Source organism: Procambarus clarkii, unplaced genomic scaffold (assembly GCF_040958095.1).
Source record: "Procambarus clarkii isolate CNS0578487 unplaced genomic scaffold, FALCON_Pclarkii_2.0 HiC_scaffold_892, whole genome shotgun sequence".
In the NCBI taxonomy this organism is placed as follows: Eukaryota; Metazoa; Arthropoda; class Malacostraca; order Decapoda; family Cambaridae; genus Procambarus; species Procambarus clarkii.
The window spans coordinates 52,198-69,587 of record NW_027189924.1 but is presented as its reverse complement, the minus strand read 5'-3'; the positions used below and the strand labels follow the sequence as shown (position 1 = coordinate 69,587).

The 17,390-nt window shown below is 55.4% G+C and overlaps 1 protein-coding gene across 1 annotated transcript in view; it reads left to right on the top strand.

Moving 5' to 3' along the window:
* Nucleotides 1-2,574: 2,574 nt before the first annotated feature.
* The window catches only part of LOC138361849 (uncharacterized), a gene marked incomplete at its 3' end in the record, with an annotated part of 64,864 nt that continues 50,048 nt past the window's right edge, over nucleotides 2,575-17,390 (top strand). Inside the window, exons 1-5 of the mRNA XM_069320934.1 lie at nucleotides 2,575-2,778; nucleotides 11,596-11,823; nucleotides 13,693-13,956; nucleotides 14,965-15,192; nucleotides 16,979-17,242. Of these exons, the coding sequence (XP_069177035.1) occupies nucleotides 2,575-2,778; nucleotides 11,596-11,823; nucleotides 13,693-13,956; nucleotides 14,965-15,192; nucleotides 16,979-17,242 (1,188 nt within the window). The remainder of the gene's footprint in view (nucleotides 2,779-11,595; nucleotides 11,824-13,692; nucleotides 13,957-14,964; nucleotides 15,193-16,978; nucleotides 17,243-17,390) is intronic.

Below are 17,390 nucleotides of genomic sequence, written 5' to 3'. Positions count from 1 at the left end.
AACCTCGACCACAACCTGCGCTACAACCTGCACCACAACCTCGAATACAACCTGCACCACAACCTGCGCCACAACCAGCGCCACAACCAGCCCCACAACCTGCACCACAACCTGCACAACAACCTGCATCAAAACCAGTACCACAACCTGCACCACAACCAGCACCACAACCAGCACCACAATCTTTATCACGACCAGCACCACAACCTGCACAACAGCCTGCACCACAACCTGCACCACAACCTGCACTACAACCTGAGCTAAAACCTGCACCAAAAGCTGAGCCAAAACCTGCACAACAACCTGCACAACAACCTGCACCACAACCTGCACCACAACCCGCATCACCACAAGCACCACAACCTGCACCACAACCTGAGCCACAACCTGCACAACAACCTGCACCACAACCTGCAACACAACCTGCATTACAACCTGCACTACAACCTGCACCGCAACCTGCACCACAACCTGCACCACAACCTGCACCACAACCTCGACAACAACCTGCACCACAACCGCGACCACAACCTGCGCCACAACCTGCACCACAACCTGCACCACAACCTGCACCACAACCTGCACCACAACCTGCACCACAACCTGCACCACAACCTGCAACACAACCTGCACCACAACCTGCACTACAACCTGCACCGCAACCTGCACCACAACCTGCATCACAACCTCGACAACAACCTGCACCACAACCTCGACCACAACCTGCGCCATAACCTGTTTCACAACCTGCACCACAACCTGCACCACAACCAGCACCACAACATGCACCACAACCTGCACCACAACCTGCATTACATCCAGCACCACAACCTCGACCACAACCTGCACCACAACCTGCACCACAACCAGCACCACAACCTCGACCACAACCTGCACCACAACCTGCACCACAACCTGCACCACAACCTGCACCACAACCTGTAACACAACCTGCACCACAACCTGCACTACAACCTGCACCGCAACCTGCACCACAACCTGCACCACAACCTGCACCACAACCTGCACCACAACCTCGACAACAACCTGCACCACAACCTCGACCACAACCTGCGCCACAACCTGCACCACAACCTCGAATACAACCAGCCCCACAACCTGAACCACAACCTGCACAACAACCTTCACCACAACCTTCACCACAACCTGCATCACAACCAGCATCACAACCTGCACCACAACCTGAGCCAAAACCTGCACCACAGCCTGCACCACAACCTGCACCACAACCTGCACCACAACCTGCACCACAACCTGCACCACAACCAGCACCACAACCAGCACCACAGCCTGCACCACAACCTGCACCACAACCTGCACCACAACCTGAGCCAAAACCTGCACCACAACCTGAGCCACAACCTGCACCACAACCTGCACCACAACCAGCACCACAACCTGAGCCACAACCTGCACCACAACCTGCACAACAGCCTGCACCACAACCTGCACCACAACCTGCACCACAACCTGCACCACAACCTGCACCACAACCAGCACCACAACCAGCACCACAGCCTGCACCACAACCTGCACCACAACCTGCACCACAACCTGAGCCAAAACCTGCACCACAACCTGAGCCACAACCTGCACCACAACCTGCACCACAACCAGCACCACAACCTGAGCCACAACCTGCACCACAACCTGCACAACAGCCTGCACTACAACCTGCACCACAACCTGAGCCAAAACCTGCACCACAACCTGAGAAAAAACCTGCACCACAACCAGCACCACAACCTGCACCACAACCTGTGCCATAACCTGCACCACAGCCTGCACCACAACCTGCACCACAACCTGCACCACTACCTGAGCCAAAACCTGCACCACAACCTGAGCCACAACCTGCACAACTACCTTCACAACAACCTGCACCACAACCTGCATCTACACCAGCTCCACAACCTGCACCACAACCTGAGCGACAACCTGCACAACAACCTGCACCACAACTTGCACCACAACCTGCACCACAACCTCGACCACAACCTGAATCACAACCTGCACCACAACCTTCACCACAACCTGCACCACAACCTGCACCACAACCAGCACCACAACCTGCACCACAACCTGAGCCACAACCTGCACCACAATCTGCACCACAACCTGCACAACAACCTGAACAACAACCTGCACTACAACCTGCACCACAACCTGCACTACAACCTGCACCACAACCTGCACCACAACCTGCAACACAACCTGCACCACAACCTGCACAACAACCTGCACCACAACCAGCACCACAACCTGCACTACAACCTGCACCACAACCTGCACAACAACCTGCAACACAACCAGCAGGTTGTTGTGGTGCAGGTTGTGGTGCAGGTTGTGGTGCAGGTTGTGGCGCAGGTTGTGGTCTCGGTTGTGGTGCAGGTTGTTGTCGAGGTTGTGGTGCAGGTTGTGGTGCAGGTTGTGGTGCAGGTTGCGGTGCAGGTTGTAGTGCAGGTTGTAATGCAGGTTGTGTTGCAGGTTGTGGTGCAGGTTGTTGTGCAGGTTGTGGCTCAGGTTGTGGTGCAGGTTGTGGTGCTTGTGGTGATGCCGGTTGTGGTGCAGGTTGTGGTGCAGGTTGTTGTGCAGGTTGTTGTGCAGGTTTTGGCTCAGCTTTTGGTGCAGGTTTTAGCTCAGGTTGTAGTGCAGGTTGTGGTGCAGGTTGTGGTGCAGGCTGTTGTGCAGGTTGTGGTGCTGGTCGTGATAAAGATTGTGGTGCTGGTTGTGGTGCTGGTTGTGGTGCAGGTTGTGGTACTGGTTTTGATGCAGGTTGTTGTGCAGGTTGTGGTGCAGGTTGTGGGGCTGGTTGTGGCGCTGGTTGTGGCGCAGGTTGTGGTGCAGGTTGTATTCGAGGTTGTGGTGCAGGTTGTAGCGCAGGTTGTGGTCGAGGTTGTGGTGCAGGTTGTGGTGCAGGTTGTGGTGCAGGTTGTGGTGCAGGTTGTGTTGCTGGTTGTGGTGCAGGTTGTAATGCAGGTTGTGGTGCAGGTTGTGGTGCAGGTTGTGGTGCAGGTTGTAGTGCAGGTTGTGTTGCAGGTTGTGGTGCAGGTTGTGGTGCTGGTTGTTATGCAGGTTGTGGTGCAGGTTGTGGGGCAGGTTGTAGTGCTGGTTTTGGTGCAGGTTGTGGAGCAGGTTGTGGTGCAGGTTGTAGTGCAGGTTGTGTTGCATGTTGTGGTGCAGGTTGTGGTGCTGGTTGTGGTGCAGGTTGTGGTGCAGGTTGTGGTGCAGGTTGTAATGCTGGTTGTGGTGCAGGTTGTGGAGCAGGTTGTGGTGCAGGTTGTGGTGCAGGTTGTGGTGCAGGTAGTAGTGCAGGTTGTGGTGCTGGTTGTGGTGCTGGTTGTGGTGCTGGTCGTGGTGCTGGTTGTGGTCCAGGTTGTGGTGCTGGTTGTAGTCCAGGTTGTGGTGCAGGTTGTGGTGCAGGTTGTGGTGCAGGTTGTGGTGCAGGTTGTGGTGCAGATTGTAATGCAGGTTGTAGTTCAGGTTGTGGTGCAGGTTGTGGTGCAGGTTGTAGTGCTGGTTGTAGTGCAGGTTATGGTGCAGGTTGTGGTGAAGGTTGTGGTGCTGGTTGTAATACAGGTTGTGGTGCAGGTTGTGGTGCAGGTTGTGGTGCAGGTTGTGGTGCAGGTTGTAGTGCAGGTAGTGGTGCAGGTTGTGGTGCAGGTTATGGTGCAGGTTGTGGTGCAGGTGTTGGCTCAGGTTGTGGTGCGGGTTGTGGTGCAGGTTGTGGTACAGGTTGTTGTGCAGGTTGTAGTGCAGGTTGTGGTGTTGGTTGTGGTGCTGGTTGTGGTGCAGGTTGTGGTGCAGGTTGAGGGGCTGGTTGTGGTGCAGAATGTGGTGCAGGTTGTGGTGCAGGTTGTGGTGCTGGTTGTGGTGCAGGTTGAGGGGCTGGTTGTGGTGCAGGTTGTGGTGCAGGTTGTGGTGCAGGATGTGGTGCTAGTTGTAGTGCAGGTTGTTGTGCAGGTTGTAGTGCTGGTTGTAGTGCAGGTTGTGGTGCAGGTTGTGGTGCAGGTTGTAGTGCAGGTTGTGGTGCAGGTTGTGTTGAAGGTTGTGGTGCAGGTTGTGGGGCAGGTTGTGGTGCAGGTTGTGGTGCAGGTTGTGGTGCAGGTTGTGGTGCAGGTTGTGGTGCAGGTTGTAGTTCAGGTTGTAGTGCAGGTAGTGGTGCAGGTTGTGGTGCAGGTTGTGGTGCAGGTTGTGGTGCAGGTGTTGGATCAGGTTGTGGTGCAGGTTGTGGTGCAGGTTGTGGTGCAGGTTGTGGTACAGGTTGTTGTGCAGGTTGTGCTCGAGGTTGTGGTGCAGGTTGTGGTGCAGGGCGTAATGCAGGTTGTTGTTTAGGTTATTGTGCAGGTTGTGGTGCAGGTTGTGGTGCTGGTTGTAGCTCAGGTTGTGGTGCAGGTTGTGGTGCTGGTTGTGGTGCAGGTTGTGGTGCAGGTTATTGTGCAGGATGTGGTCTAGGGTGTAGTGCAGGTTGTGGTGCAGGTTGTGGTGCAGGTTGTGGTGCAGGTTGTGGTGAAGGTTGTAGTGCAGGTTGTGGTGCAGGTTGTGGTCGAAGTTGTGGTGCAGGTTGTGGTGCAGGTTGTTGTGCAGGTTGTTTTGCAGGTTGTGGCTCAGGTTGTGGTGCAGGTTTTGGCTCAGGTTGTGGTGCAGGTTGTGGTGCAGGTTGTGGTGCAGGCTGTGGTGCAGGTTGTGGTGCAGGTTTTGGCTCAGGTTGTGGTGCAGGTTGTGGTGCAGGTTGTGGTGCAGGCTGTGGTGCAGGTTGTGGTGCTGGTTGTAGTGAAGGTTGTGGTGCTGGTTGTGGTGCTGGTTGTGGTGCAGGTTGTGGTGCAGGTTTAGGCTCAGGTTGTGGTGCAGGTTGTGATGCTGGTTGTGATACAGGTGTGGTGCAGGTTGTGATGAAGGTTGTTGTGCAGGTTGTGGTGCAGGTTGTGGGGCTGGTTGTGGCGCTGGTTGTGGTGCAGGTTGTGGTGCAGGTTGTTTTGCAGGTTGTTGTGCAGGTTGTCGCTCAGGTTGTGGTGCAGGTTGTGGTGCTGGTGGTGATGCAGGTTGTGGTGCAGGTTGTTGTGCAGGTTGTTGCGCAGGTTGTGGCTCAGGTTGTGGTGCAGGTTGTGGCTCAGGTTGTGGTGCTGGTTGTGGTGCAGGTTGTGGTGCAGGTTGTGGCTCAGGTTGTGGTGCAGGTTTTGGCTCAGGTTGTGGTGCAGGTTGTGGTGCAGGTTGTGGTGCAGGCTGTGGTGCTGGTTGTGGTGCTGGTTGTGGTGCAGGTTGTGGTGCAGGTTGTGGTGCAGGTTGTGGTGCAGGTTGTGGTGCAGGCTGTTGTGCAGGTTGTGGTGCAGGTTGTGGCTCAGGTTGTGGTGCTGGTTGTGGTGCAGGTTGTGGTGCAGGTTGTGGCTCAGGTTGTGGTGCAGGTTTTGGCTTAGGTTGTGGTGCAGGTTGTGGTGCAGGTTGTGGTGCAGGCTGTGGTGCTGGTTGTGGTGCTGGTTGTGGTGCAGGTTGTGGTGCAGGTTGTGGTGCAGGTTGTGGTGCAGGTTGTGGTGCAGGCTGTGGTGCAGGTTTTAGCTCAGGTTGTGGTGCAGGTTGTGATGCTGGTTGTGATGCAGGTTGTGGTGCAGGTTGTGGTGAAGGTTGTTGTGCAGGTTGTGGTTCAGGTTGTGGGGCTGGTTGTGGCGCTGGTTGTGGCGCAGGTTGTGGTGCAGGTTGTATTCGAGGTTGTGGTGCAGGTTGTGGCGCAGGTTGTGGTCGAGGTTGTGGTGCAGGTTGTTGTCGAGGTTGTGGTGCAGGTTGTGGTGCAGGTTGTGGTGCAGGTTGTGGTGCAGGTTGCGGTGCAGGTTGTAGTGCAGGTTGTGGTGCAGGTTGTGTTGCAGGTTGTGGTGCAGGTTGTGGTGCAGGTTGTGGTGCAGGTTGTGGTGCAGGTTGTGGTCGAGGTTGTGGTGCTGGTTGTGGTGCAGGTTGTGGTGCAGGTTGTGGTCGAGGTTGTGGTGCTGGATGTAATGCAGGTTGTGGTGCAGGTTGTGGTGCATGTTGTGGTGCTGGTTGTGATGCAGGTTGTGGTGCAGGTTGTGGTGCAGGTTGTGAAACAGGTTATGGCGCAGGTTGTGGTCGAGGTTGTGGTGCACTTTGTTGTCGAGGTTGTGATGCAGGTTGTGGTGCAGGTTGCGGTGCAGGTTGTAGTGCAGGTTGTGGTGCAGGTTGTGTTGCAGGTTGTGGTGCAGGTTGTGGTGCAGGTTGTGGTGCAGTTTGTGGTGCAGGTTGTGGTGCAGGTTGTGGTGCAGGTTGTGGCGCAGGTTGTGGTCGCGGTTGTGGTGCAGGTTGTTGTCGAGGTTGTGGTGCAGGTTGTGGTGCAGGTTGTGGTGCAGGTTGCGGTGCAGGTTGTAGTGCAGGTTGTAATGCAGGTTGTGTTGCAGGTTGTGGTGCAGGTTGTTGTGCAGGTTGTGGCTCAGGTTGTGGTGCAGGTTGTGGTGCTTGTGGTGATGCGGGTTGTGGTGCAGGTTGTGGTGCAGGTTGTTGTGCAGGTTGTTGTGCAGGTTTTGGCTCAGCTTTTGGTGCAGGTTTTAGCTCAGGTTGTAGTGCAGGTGGTGGTGCAGGTTGTGGTGCAGGCTGTTGTGCAGGTTGTGGTGCTGGTCGTGATAAAGATTGTGGTGCTGGTTGTGGTGCTGGTTGTGGTGCAGGTTGTGGTACTGGTTTTGATGCAGGTTGTTGTGCAGGTTGTGGTGCAGGTTGTGGGGCTGGTTGTGGCGCTGGTTGTGGCGCAGGTTGTGGTGCAGGTTGTATTCGAGGTTGTGGTGCAGGTTGTAGCGCAGGTTGTGGTCGAGGTTGTGGTGCAGGTTGTGGTCGAGGTTTTGGTGCAGGTTGTGGTGCAGGTTGTGGTGCAGGTTGTGGTGCAGGTTGTGTTGCTGGTTGTGGTGCAGGTTGTAATGCAGGTTGTGGTGCAGGTTGTGGTGCAGGTTGTGGTGCAGGTTGTAGTGCAGGTTGTGTTGCAGGTTGTGGTGCAGGTTGTGGTGCTGGTTGTGGTGCAGGTTGTGGTGCAGGTTGTGGGGCAGGTTGTAGTGCTGGTTTTGGTGCAGGTTGTGGAGCAGGTTGTGGTGCAGGTTGTAGTGCAGGTTGTGTTGCATGTTGTGGTGCAGGTTGTGGTGCTGGTTGTGGTGCAGGTTGTGGTGCAGGTTGTGGTGCAGGTTGTAATGCTGGTTGTGGTGCAGGTTGTGGAGCAGGTTGTGGTGCAGGTTGTGGTGCAGGTTGTGGTGCAGGTAGTAGTGCAGGTTGTGGTGCTGGTTGTGGTGCTGGTTGTGGTGCTGGTCGTGGTGCTGGTTGTGGTCCAGGTTGTGGTGCTGGTTGTAGTCCAGGTTGTGGTGCAGGTTGTGGTGCAGGTTGTGGTGCAGGTTGTGGTGCAGGTTGTGGTGCAGATTGTAATGCAGATTGTAGTTCAGGATGTGGTGCAGGTTGTGGTGCAGGTTGTAGTGCTGGTTGTAGTGCAGGTTATGGTGCAGGTTGTGGTGAAGGTTGTGGTGCTGGTTGTAATACAGGTTGTGGTGCAGGTTGTGGTGCAGGTTGTGGTGCAGGTTGTGGTGCAGGTTGTAGTGCAGGTAGTGGTGCAGGTTGTGGTGCAGGTTATGGTGCAGGTTGTGGTGCAGGTGTTGGCTCAGGTTGTGGTGCGGGTTGTGGTGCAGGTTGTGGTACAGGTTGTTGTGCAGGTTGTAGTGCAGGTTGTGGTGTTGGTTGTGGTGCTGGTTGTGGTGCAGGTTGTGGTGCAGGTAGAGGGGCTGGTTGTGGTGCAGAATGTGGTGCAGGTTGTGGTGCAGGTTGTGGTGCTGGTTGTGGTGCAGGTTGAGGGGCTGGTTGTGGTGCAGGTTGAGGTGCAGGTTGTGGTGCAGGTTGTGGTGCTAGTTGTAGTGCAGGTTGTTGTGCAGGTTGTAGTGCTGGTTGTAGTGCAGGTTGTGGTGCAGGTTGTGGTGCAGGTTGTAGTGCAGGTTGTGGTGCAGGTTGTGTTGAAGGTTGTGGTGCAGGTTGTGGGGCAGGTTGTGGTGCAGGTTGTGGTGCAGGTTGTGGTGCAGGTTGTGGTGCAGGTTGTGGTGCAGGTTGTAGTTCAGGTTGTAGTGCAGGTAGTGGTGCAGGTTGTGGTGCAGGTTGTGGTGCAGGTTGTGGTGCAGGTGTTGGATCAGGTTGTGGTGCAGGTTGTGGTGCAGGTTGTGGTGCAGGTTGTGGTACAGGTTGTTGTGCAGGTTGTGCTCGAGGTTGTGGTGCAGGTTGTGGTGCAGGGCGTAATGCAGGTTGTTGTTTAGGTTATTGTGCAGGTTGTGGTGCAGGTTGTGGTGCTGGTTGTAGCTCAGGTTGTGGTGCAGGTTGTGGTGCTGGTTGTGGTGCAGGTTGTGGTGCAGGTTATTGTGCAGGATGTGGTCTAGGGTGTAGTGCAGGTTGTGGTGCAGGTTGTGGTGCAGGTTGTGGTGCAGGTTGTGGTGAAGGTTGTAGTGCAGGTTGTGGTGCAGGTTGTGGTCGAAGTTGTGGTGCAGGTTGTGGTGCAGGTTGTTGTGCAGGTTGTTTTGCAGGTTGTGGCTCAGGTTGTGGTGCAGGTTTTGGCTCAGGTTGTGGTGCAGGTTGTGGTGCAGGTTGTGGTGCAGGCTGTGGTGCAGGTTGTGGTGCAGGTTTTGGCTCAGGTTGTGGTGCAGGTTGTGGTGCAGGTTGTGGTGCAGGCTGTGGTGCAGGTTGTGGTGCTGGTTGTAGTGAAGGTTGTGGTGCTGGTTGTGGTGCTGGTTGTGGTGCAGGTTGTGGTGCAGGTTTAGGCTCAGGTTGTGGTGCAGGTTGTGATGCTGGTTGTGATACAGGTGTGGTGCAGGTTGTGATGAAGGTTGTTGTGCAGGTTGTGGTGCAGGTTGTGGGGCTGGTTGTGGCGCTGGTTGTGGTGCAGGTTGTGGTGCAGGTTGTTTTGCAGGTTGTTGTGCAGGTTGTCGCTCAGGTTGTGGTGCAGGTTGTGGTGCTGGTGGTGATGCAGGTTGTGGTGCAGGTTGTTGTGCAGGTTGTGGAGAAGGTTGTTGTGCAGGTTGTGGTGCAGGTTTTGGCTCAGGTTGTGGTGCAGGTTGTGGTACTGGTTGTGATGCAGGTTGTGGTGCAGGTTGTGGAGAAGGTTCTTGTGCAGGTTGTGGTGCAGGTTGCAGGGCTGGTTGTGGTGGTTGTGGCGCAGGTTGTGCTGCAGGTTGTATTCGAGGTTGTGGTGCAGGTTGTGGTCGAGGTTTTGGTGCAGGTTGTGGTGCAGGTTGTGGTGCAGGTTGTGTTGCAGGTTGTGGTGCAGGTTGTGGTGCTGGTTGTGGTGCAGGTTGTGGTGCAGGTTGTGGTGCAGGTTGTAGTGCTGGTTGTGGTGCAGGTTGTGGTACAGGTTGTGGTGCAGGTTGTAGTGCAGGTTGTGGTGCAGGTTGTGTTGCAGGTTGTAGTGCAGGTTGTGGTGCAGGTTGTGGTGCAGGTTGTAGTGCTGGTTGTGTTGCAGGTTGTGGTGCAGGTTGTGGTGCTGGTTGTGGTGCAGGTTGTGGTGCAGGTTGTAGTGCTGGTTGTGGTGCAGGTTGTGGTGCAGGTTGTGGTGCAGGTTGTGGTCCAGGTTGTGGTGCAGGTTGTGGTGCAGGTTGTGTTGCAGGTTGTGGTGCAGGTTGTGGTGCAGGTTGTGGTCCAGGTTGTGTTGCAGGTTGTGGTGCAGGTTGTGGTGCAGGTTGTGGTGCAGGTTGTGGTGCAGGCTGTGGTGCAGGTTGTGGTGCTGGTTGTAGTGAAGGTTGTGGTGCTGGTTGTAATGCTGGTTGTGGTGCAGGTTGTGGTGCAGGTTTAGGCTCAGGTTGTGGTGCAGGTTGTGATGCTGGTTGTGATACAGGTGTGGTGCAGGTTGTGATGAAGGTTGTTGTGCAGGTTGTGGTGCAGGTTGTGGGGCTGGTTGTGGCGCTGGTTGTGGTGCAGGTTGTGGTGCAGGTTGTTTTGCAGGTTGTTGTGCAGGTTGTCGCTCAGGCTGTGGTGCAGGTTGTGGTGCTGGTGGTGATGCAGGTTGTGGTGCAGGTTGTTGTGCAGGTTGTGCTGTAGGCTGTGGTGCAGGTTGTGGTACAGGTTGTGGTGCTGGTTGTGGTGCTGGTTGTGGTGCAGGTTGTGGTGCAGGTTTTGGCTCAGGTTGTGGTGAAGGTTGTGGTGCTGGTTTTGATGCAGGTTGTGGTGCAGGTTGTGGTGCAGATTTTGGTGCAGGTTGTAGTGCAGGTTGTGGTGCAGGTTGTGGTGCAGGTTGTGTTGCAGGTTGTGGTGAAGGTTGTTGTGCAGGTTGTGGCTCAGGTTGTGGTGCAGGTTGTGGTGCTGGTGGTGATTCGGGTTGTGGTGCAGGTTGTGGTGCAGGTTGTGTTGCAGGTTGTGGTACAGGTTGTGTTGCAGGTTGTGGTGCAGGTTGTGGTGCAGATTGTGGTCCAGGTTGTGGTGCAGGTTGTGGTGCAGATTGTGGTGCAGGTTGTGGTGCAGATTGTGGTGCAGGTTGTAGTGCAGGTTGTAGTGTAGGTTGTGTTGCAGGTTGTGGTGCAGGTTGTTGTGCAGGTTGTGGCTCAGGTTGTGGTGCAGGTTGTGGTGCTGGTGGTGATGCGGGTTGTGGTGCAGGTTGTGGTGCAGGTTGTTGTGCAGGTTGTTGTGCAGGTTTTGGCTCAGGTTGTGGTGCAGGTTGTGGTACTGGTTGTGATGCAGGTTGTGGTGCAGGTTGTGGAGAAGGTTGTTGTGCAGGTTGTGGTGCAGGTTTTGGCTCAGGTTGTGGTGCAGGTTGTGGTACTGGTTGTGATGCAGGTTGTGGTGCAGGTTGTGGAGAAGGTTCTTGTGCAGGTTGTGGTGCAGGTTGCAGGGCTGGTTGTGGTGGTTGTGGCGCAGGTTGTGCTGCAGGTTGTATTCGAGGTTGTGGTGCAGGTTGTGGTCGAGGTTTTGGTGCAGGTTGTGGTGCAGGTTGTGGTGCAGGTTGTGGTGCAGGTTGTGGTGCAGGTTGTGGTGCTGGTTGTGGTGCAGGTTGTGGTGCAGGTTGTGGTGCAGGTTGTAGTGCTGGTTGTGGTGCAGGTTGTGGTACAGGTTGTGGTGCAGGTTGTGGTGCAGGTTGTGGTGCAGGTTGTGTTGCAGGTTGTAGTGCAGGTTGTGGTGCAGGTTGTGGTGCAGGTTGTAGTGCTGGTTGTGTTGCAGGTTGTGGTGCAGGTTGTGGTGCTGGTTGTGGTGCAGGTTGTGGTGCAGGTTGTAGTGCTGGTTGTGGTGCAGGTTGTGGTGCAGGTTGTGGTGCAGGTTGTGGTGCAGGTTGTGGTGCAGGTTGTGGTGCAGGTTGTGTTGCAGGTTGTGGTGCAGGTTGTGGTGCAGGTTGTGGTCCAGGTTGTGTTGCAGGTTGTGGTGCAGGTTGTGGTGCAGGTTGTAGCGCAGGTTGTGGTCGAGGTTGTGTTGCAGGTTGTGGTGCAGGTTGTGGTGCAGGTTGTGGTCCAGGTTGTGTTGCAGGTTGTGGTCCAGGTTGTGGTGCAGGTTGTGGTGCAGGTTGTGGTGCAGGTTGTGGTGCAGGTTGTGGTGCAGGTGTTGGCTCAGGTTGTGGTGCAGGTTGTGGTGCAGTTTGTGGTGCAGGTTGTTGTGCAGGTTGTGGTCGAGGTTGTGGTGCAGGTTGTGGTGCAGGGTGTAATGCAGGTTGTTGTTCAGGTTGTGGTGCAGGTTGTGGTGCAGGTTGTGGTGCTGGATGTGGTGCAGGTTGTGGTGCAGGTTGTAGCGCAGGTTGTTGTCAAGGGTGTAGTGCAGGTTGTGGTCGAGGTTTTGGTGCAGGTTGTGGTGCAGGTTGTGGTGCAGGTTGTGGTGCAGGTTGTGTTGCTGGTTGTGGTGCAGGTTGTGGTGCAGGTTGTGGTGCAGGTTGTGGTGCAGGTTGTAGTGCAGGTTGTGTTGCAGGTTGTGGTGCAGGTTGTGGTGCTGGTTGTGGTGCAGGTTGTGGTGCAGGTTGTAGTGCTGGTTGTGGTGCAGGTTGTGTTGCAGGTTGTGGTGCAGGTTGTGGTGCAGGTTGTAGCGCAGGTTGTGGTCGAGGTTGTGTTGCAGGTTGTGGTGGAGGTTGTGGTGCAGGTTGTGGTCCAGGTTGTGTTGCAGGTTGTGGTCCAGGTTGTGGTGCAGGTTGTGGTGCAGGTTGTGTTGCAGGTTGTAGTGCAGGTTGTGGTGCAGGTTGTGGTGCAGGTTGTAGTGCTGGTTGTGTTGCAGGTTGTGGTGCAGGTTGTGGTGCTGGTTTTGTGCAGGTTGTGGTGCAGGTTGTAGTGCTGGTTGTGGTGCAGGTTGTGGTGCAGGTTGTGGTGCAGGTTGTGGTGCAGGTTGTGTTACAGGTTGTGGTGCAGGTTGTGGTGCTGGTTGTGGTCCATTTTGTGTTGCAGGTTGTGGTCCAGGTTGTGGTGCAGGTTGTGGTGCAGATTGTGGTGCAGGTTGTAGTGCAGGTTGTGGTGCAGGTTGTGGTGCAGGTTGTAGTGCAGGATGTGGTGCAGGTTGTGGTGAAGGTTGTGGTGCTGGTTGTGGTGCAGGTTGTGGTGCAGGTTGTGGTGCAGGTTGTGGTGCAGGTTGTTATGAAGGTTGTTGTGCAGGTTGTGGTGCAGGTTGTGGGGCTGGTTGTTTCGCTGGTTGTGGCGCATGTTGTGGTGCAGGTTGTATTCGAGGTTGTGGTGCAGGTTGTGGCGCAGGTTGTGGTCGAGGTTGTGGTGCAGGTTGTGGTCGAGGTTGTGGTGCAGGTTGTTGCCGAGGTTGTGGTGCAGGTTGTGGTCGAAGTTGTGGTGCAGGATGTGGTCGAAGTTGTGGTGCAGGTTGTGGTGCAGGTTGTGGTGCTGGTTGTGGTGCTAGTTGTGGTGCAGATTGTGGTGCAGGTTGTGGTGCAGGTTGTGGTACAGGTTGTTGTGCAGGTTGTAGTGCAGGTTGTGGTGTTGGTTGTGGTGCTGGTTGTGGTGAAGGTTGTGGTGCAGGTTGTGGTGCAGGTTGTGATGCAGGTTGTGGTGCTGGTTGTGGTACAGGTTGTGGTGCAGGTTGTGATGAAGGTTGTTGTGCAGGTTGTGGTGCTGGTTGAGGGGCTGGTTGTGGTGCAGGTTGTGGTGCAGGTTGTGGTGCAGGTTATGGTGCTCGTTGTAGTGCAGGTTGTTGTGCAGGTTGTTGTGCTGGTTGTGGTGCTGGTTGTGGCGCTAGTTGTGGTGCAGGTTGTGGTGCAGGTTATGGTGCTGATTGTGGTGCTGGTTGTGGTGCACGTTGTGGTGCAGGTTGTGGTGCAGGTTGTGGTGCTGGTTGTGGTGCTGGTTGTTGTGCTAGTTGTGGTGCAGGTTGTGGTGCAGGTTGGTGCTGATTGTGGTGCTCGTTGTGGTGCAGGTTGTGGTGCAGGTTGTTTTGCAGGTTGTGGTGGTGGTTGTGTTGGTGGTTGTGGTGCTGGTTGTGGTGCAGGTTGTGGTGCAGGATGTGGTCCAGGTAGTAGTGCAGGTTGTAGTGCAGGTGGTGGTGCAGGTTGTGGTGCAGGTTGTGGTGCAGGTTGTGGTGCAGGTTGTGGTGCAGGTTGTGGTGCAGGTTGTGGCTCAGGTTGTGGTGCAGGTTGAAGTGAAGGTTGTAATGACGGTTGTGGTGCACGTTGTGGTACAGGTTGTTGTGCAGGTTGTGGTGAAGGTTGCTGTGCAGGTTGTGGTACAGGTTGTTGTGCAGGTTGTGGTCGAGATTGTGGTGCAGGTTGTTGTGCAGGTTTTGGCTCAGGTTGTGGTGCAGGTTGTGGTGCTGGTGGTGATGCAGAATGTGGCGCACGTTGTGGTGCAGGTTGTTGTGCAGGTTGTTGTGCAAGTTGTGGCTCAGGTTGTGGTGCAGGTTGTGGCTCAGGTTGTGGTGCAGGTTGTGGTGCAGGTTGTGGTGCAGGCTGTGGTGCAGGTCGTGAAGCTGGTTGTGGTGAAGGTTGTGGTGCTGGTTGTGGTGCTGGTTGTGGTGCAGGTTTTGGCTCAGGTTGTGGTGCAGGTTGTGGTGCTAGTTGTAATGCAGGTTGTGGTGCAGGTTGTGGTGAAGGTTGTTGTGCAGGTTGTTGTGCAGGTTGGGGTGCAGGTTGTGGTGCAGGTTGTAGTGCTGGTTGTGGTGCAGGTTGTGTTGCAGGTTGTGGTGCAGGTTGTGGTGCAGGTTGTTGCGCAGGTTGTGGTCGAGGTTGTGTTACAGGTTGTGGTGCAGGTTGTGGTGCAGGTTGTGGTCCAGGTTGTGTTGCAGGTTGTGGTCCAGGTTGTGGTGCAGGTTGTGGTGCAGGTTGTGTTGCAGGTTGTAGTGCAGGTTGTGGTGCAGGTTGTGGTGCAGGTTGTAGTGCTAGTTGTGTTGCAGGTTGTAATGAAGGTTGTGGTGCTGGTTGTGGTGCAGGTTGTGGTGCAGGTTGTGGTGCAGGTTGTAGTGCTGGTTGTGGTGCAGGTTGTGGGACAGGTTGTGGTGCAGGTTGTGGTGCAGGTTGTGGTGCACGTTGTGGTGCAGGTTGTGGTGCAGGTTGTGGTGCATGTTTTGGTGCAGGTTGTGGTGCAGGTTGTGGTGCAGGTTGTGGTGCAGGTTGTGGTGCTGGTTGTGGTGTAAGTTGTGGTGCTGGTTGTGGTGCTGGTTGTGGTGCTGGTTGTGGTGCTGGTTGTGGTGCAAGTTGTAGTGCAGGTTGTGGTGCAGGTTGTGGTGCAGGTTGTGGTCCAGGTTGTGGCGCTGGTTGTGGTCCCGGTTGTGGTGCAAGTTGTGGTGCAGGTTGTGGTGCAGGTTGTAGTTCAGGTTGTAGTGCAGGTTGTGGTGCTGGTTGTGGTGCTGGTTGTGGTGCAATTTGTAGTGCTGGTTGTGGTGCAGGTTGTGCTGCAGGTTGTGGTGCAGGTTGTGGTGCAGGTTGTGGTGCAGGTTGTAGTTCAGGTTGTAGTGCAGGTTGTGGTGCAGGTTGTGGTGCAGGTTGTGGTGCAGGTGTTGGCTCAGGTTGTGGTGCAGGTTGTGGTGCAGTTTGTGGTGCAGGTTGTTGTGCAGGTTGTGGTCGAGGTTGTGGTGCAGGTTGTGGTGCAGGGTGTAATGCAGGTTGTTGTTCAGGTTGTGGTGCAGGTTGTGGTGCAGGTTGTGGTGCTGGATGTGGTGCAGGTTGTGGTGCAGGTTGTAGCGCAGGTTGTTGTCAAGGGTGTAGTGCAGGTTGTGGTCGAGGTTTTGGTGCAGGTTGTGGTGCAGGTTGTGGTGCAGGTTGTGGTGCAGGTTGTGTTGCTGGTTGCGGTGCAGGTTGTGGTGCAGGTTATGGTGCAGGTTGTGGTGCAGGTTGTAGTGCAGGTTGTGTTGCAGGTTGTTGTGCAGGTTGTGGTGCTGGTTGTGGTGCAGGTTGTGGTGCAGGTTGTAGTGCTGGTTGTGGTGCAGGTTGTGTTGCAGGTTGTGGTGCAGGTTGTGGTGCAGGTTGTAGCGCAGGTTGTGGTCGAGGTTGTGTTGCAGGTTGTGGTGGAGGTTGTGGTGCAGGTTGTGGTCCAGGTTGTGTTGCAGGTTGTGGTCCAGGTTGTGGTGCAGGTTGTGGTGCAGGTTGTGTTGCAGGTTGTAGTGCAGGTTGTGGTGCAGGTTGTGGTGCAGGTTGTAGTGCTGGTTGTGTTGCAGGTTGTGCTGCAGGTTGTGGTGCTGGTTGTGGTGCAGGTTGTGGTGCAGGTTGTAGTGCTGGTTGGGGTGCAGGTTGTGGTGCAGGTTGTGGTGCAGGTTGTGGTGCAGGTTGTGGTGCAGGTTGTGTTACAGGTTGTGGTGCAGGTTGTGGTGCAGGTTGTGGTCCAGGTTGTGTTGCAGGTTGTGGTGCAGGTTGTGGTGCAGGTTGTGGTGCAGATTGTGGTGCAGGTTGTAGTGCAGGTTGTGGTGCAGGTTGTGGTGCAGGTTGTAGTGCAGGATGTGGTGCAGGTTGTGGTGAAGGTTGTGGTGCTGGTTGTGGTGCAGGTTGTGGTGCAGGTTGTGGTGCAGGTTGTGGTGCAGGTTGTGATGAAGGTTGTTGTGCAGGTTGTGGTGCAGGTTGTGGGGCTGGTTGTTTCGCTGGTTGTGGCGCAGGTTGTGGTGCAGGTTGTATTCGAGGTTGTGGTGCAGGTTGTGGCGCAGGTTGTGGTCGAGGTTGTGGTGCAGGTTGTGGTCGAGGTTGTGGTGCAGGTTGTTGCCGAGGTTGTGGTGCAGGTTGTGGTCGAAGTTGTGGTGCAGGTTGTGGTCGAAGTTGTGGTGCAGGTTGTGGTGCAGGTTGTGGTGCTGGTTGTGGTGCTAGTTGTGGTGCAGATTGTGGTGCAGGTTGTGGTGCAGGTTGTGGTACAGGTTGTTGTGCAGGTTGTAGTGCAGGTTGTGGTGTTGGTTGTGGTGCTGGTTGTGGTGCAGGTTGTGGTGCAGGTTGTGATGCAGGTTGTGGTGCTGGTTGTGGTGCAGGTTGTGGTGCAGGTTGTGATGAAGGTTGTTGTGCAGGTTGTGGTGCTGGTTGTGGTGCAGGTTGAGGGGCTGGTTGTGGTGCAGGTTGTGGTGCAGGTTGTGGTGCAGGTTATGGTGCTCGTTGTAGTGCTGGTTGTTGTGCAGGTTGTTGTGCTGGTTGTGGTGCTGGTTGTGGCGCTAGTTGTGGTGCTGGTTGTTGTGCTAGTTGTGGTGCAGGTTGTGGTGCAGGTTGGTGCTGATTGTGGTGCTCGTTGTGGTGCAGGTTGTGGTGCAGGTTGTTTTGCAGGTTGTGGTGGTGGTTGTGTTGGTGGTTGTGGTGCTGGTTGTGGTGCAGGTTGTGGTGCAGGATGTGGTCCAGGTTGTAGTGCAGGTTGTAGTGCAGGTGGTGGTGCAGGTTGTGGTGCAGGTTGTGGTGCAGGTTGTGGTGCAGGTTGTGGTGCAGGTTGTGGTGCAGGTTGTGGCTCAGGTTGTGGTGCAGGTTGAAGTGAAGGTTGTAATGACGGTTGTGGTGCACGTTGTGGTACAGGTTGTTGTGCAGGTTGTGGTGAAGGTTGCTGTGCAGGTTGTGGTACAGGTTGTTGTGCAGGTTGTGTTAGAGATTGTGGTGCAGGTTGTTGTGCAGGTTTTGGCTCAGGTTGTGGTGCAGGTTGTGGTGCTGGTGGTGATGCAGAATGTGGCGCACGTTGTGGTGCAGGTTGTTGTGCAGGTTGTTATGCAAGTTGTGGCTCAGGTTGTGGTGCAGGTTGTGGCTCAGGTTGTGGTGCAGGTTGTGGTGCAGGTTGTGGTGCAGGCTGTGCTGCAGGTCGTGATGCTGGTTGTGGTGAAGGTTGTGGTGCTGGTTGTGGTGCTGGTTGTGGTGCAGGTTTTGGCTCAGGTTGTGGTGCAGGTTGTGGTGCTAGTTGTAATGCAGGTTGTGGTGCAGGTTGTGGTGAAGGTTGTTGTGCAGGTTGTTGTGCAGGTTGGGGTGCAGGTTGTGGTGCAGGTTGTAGTGCTGGTTGTGGTGCAGGTTGTGTTGCAGGTTG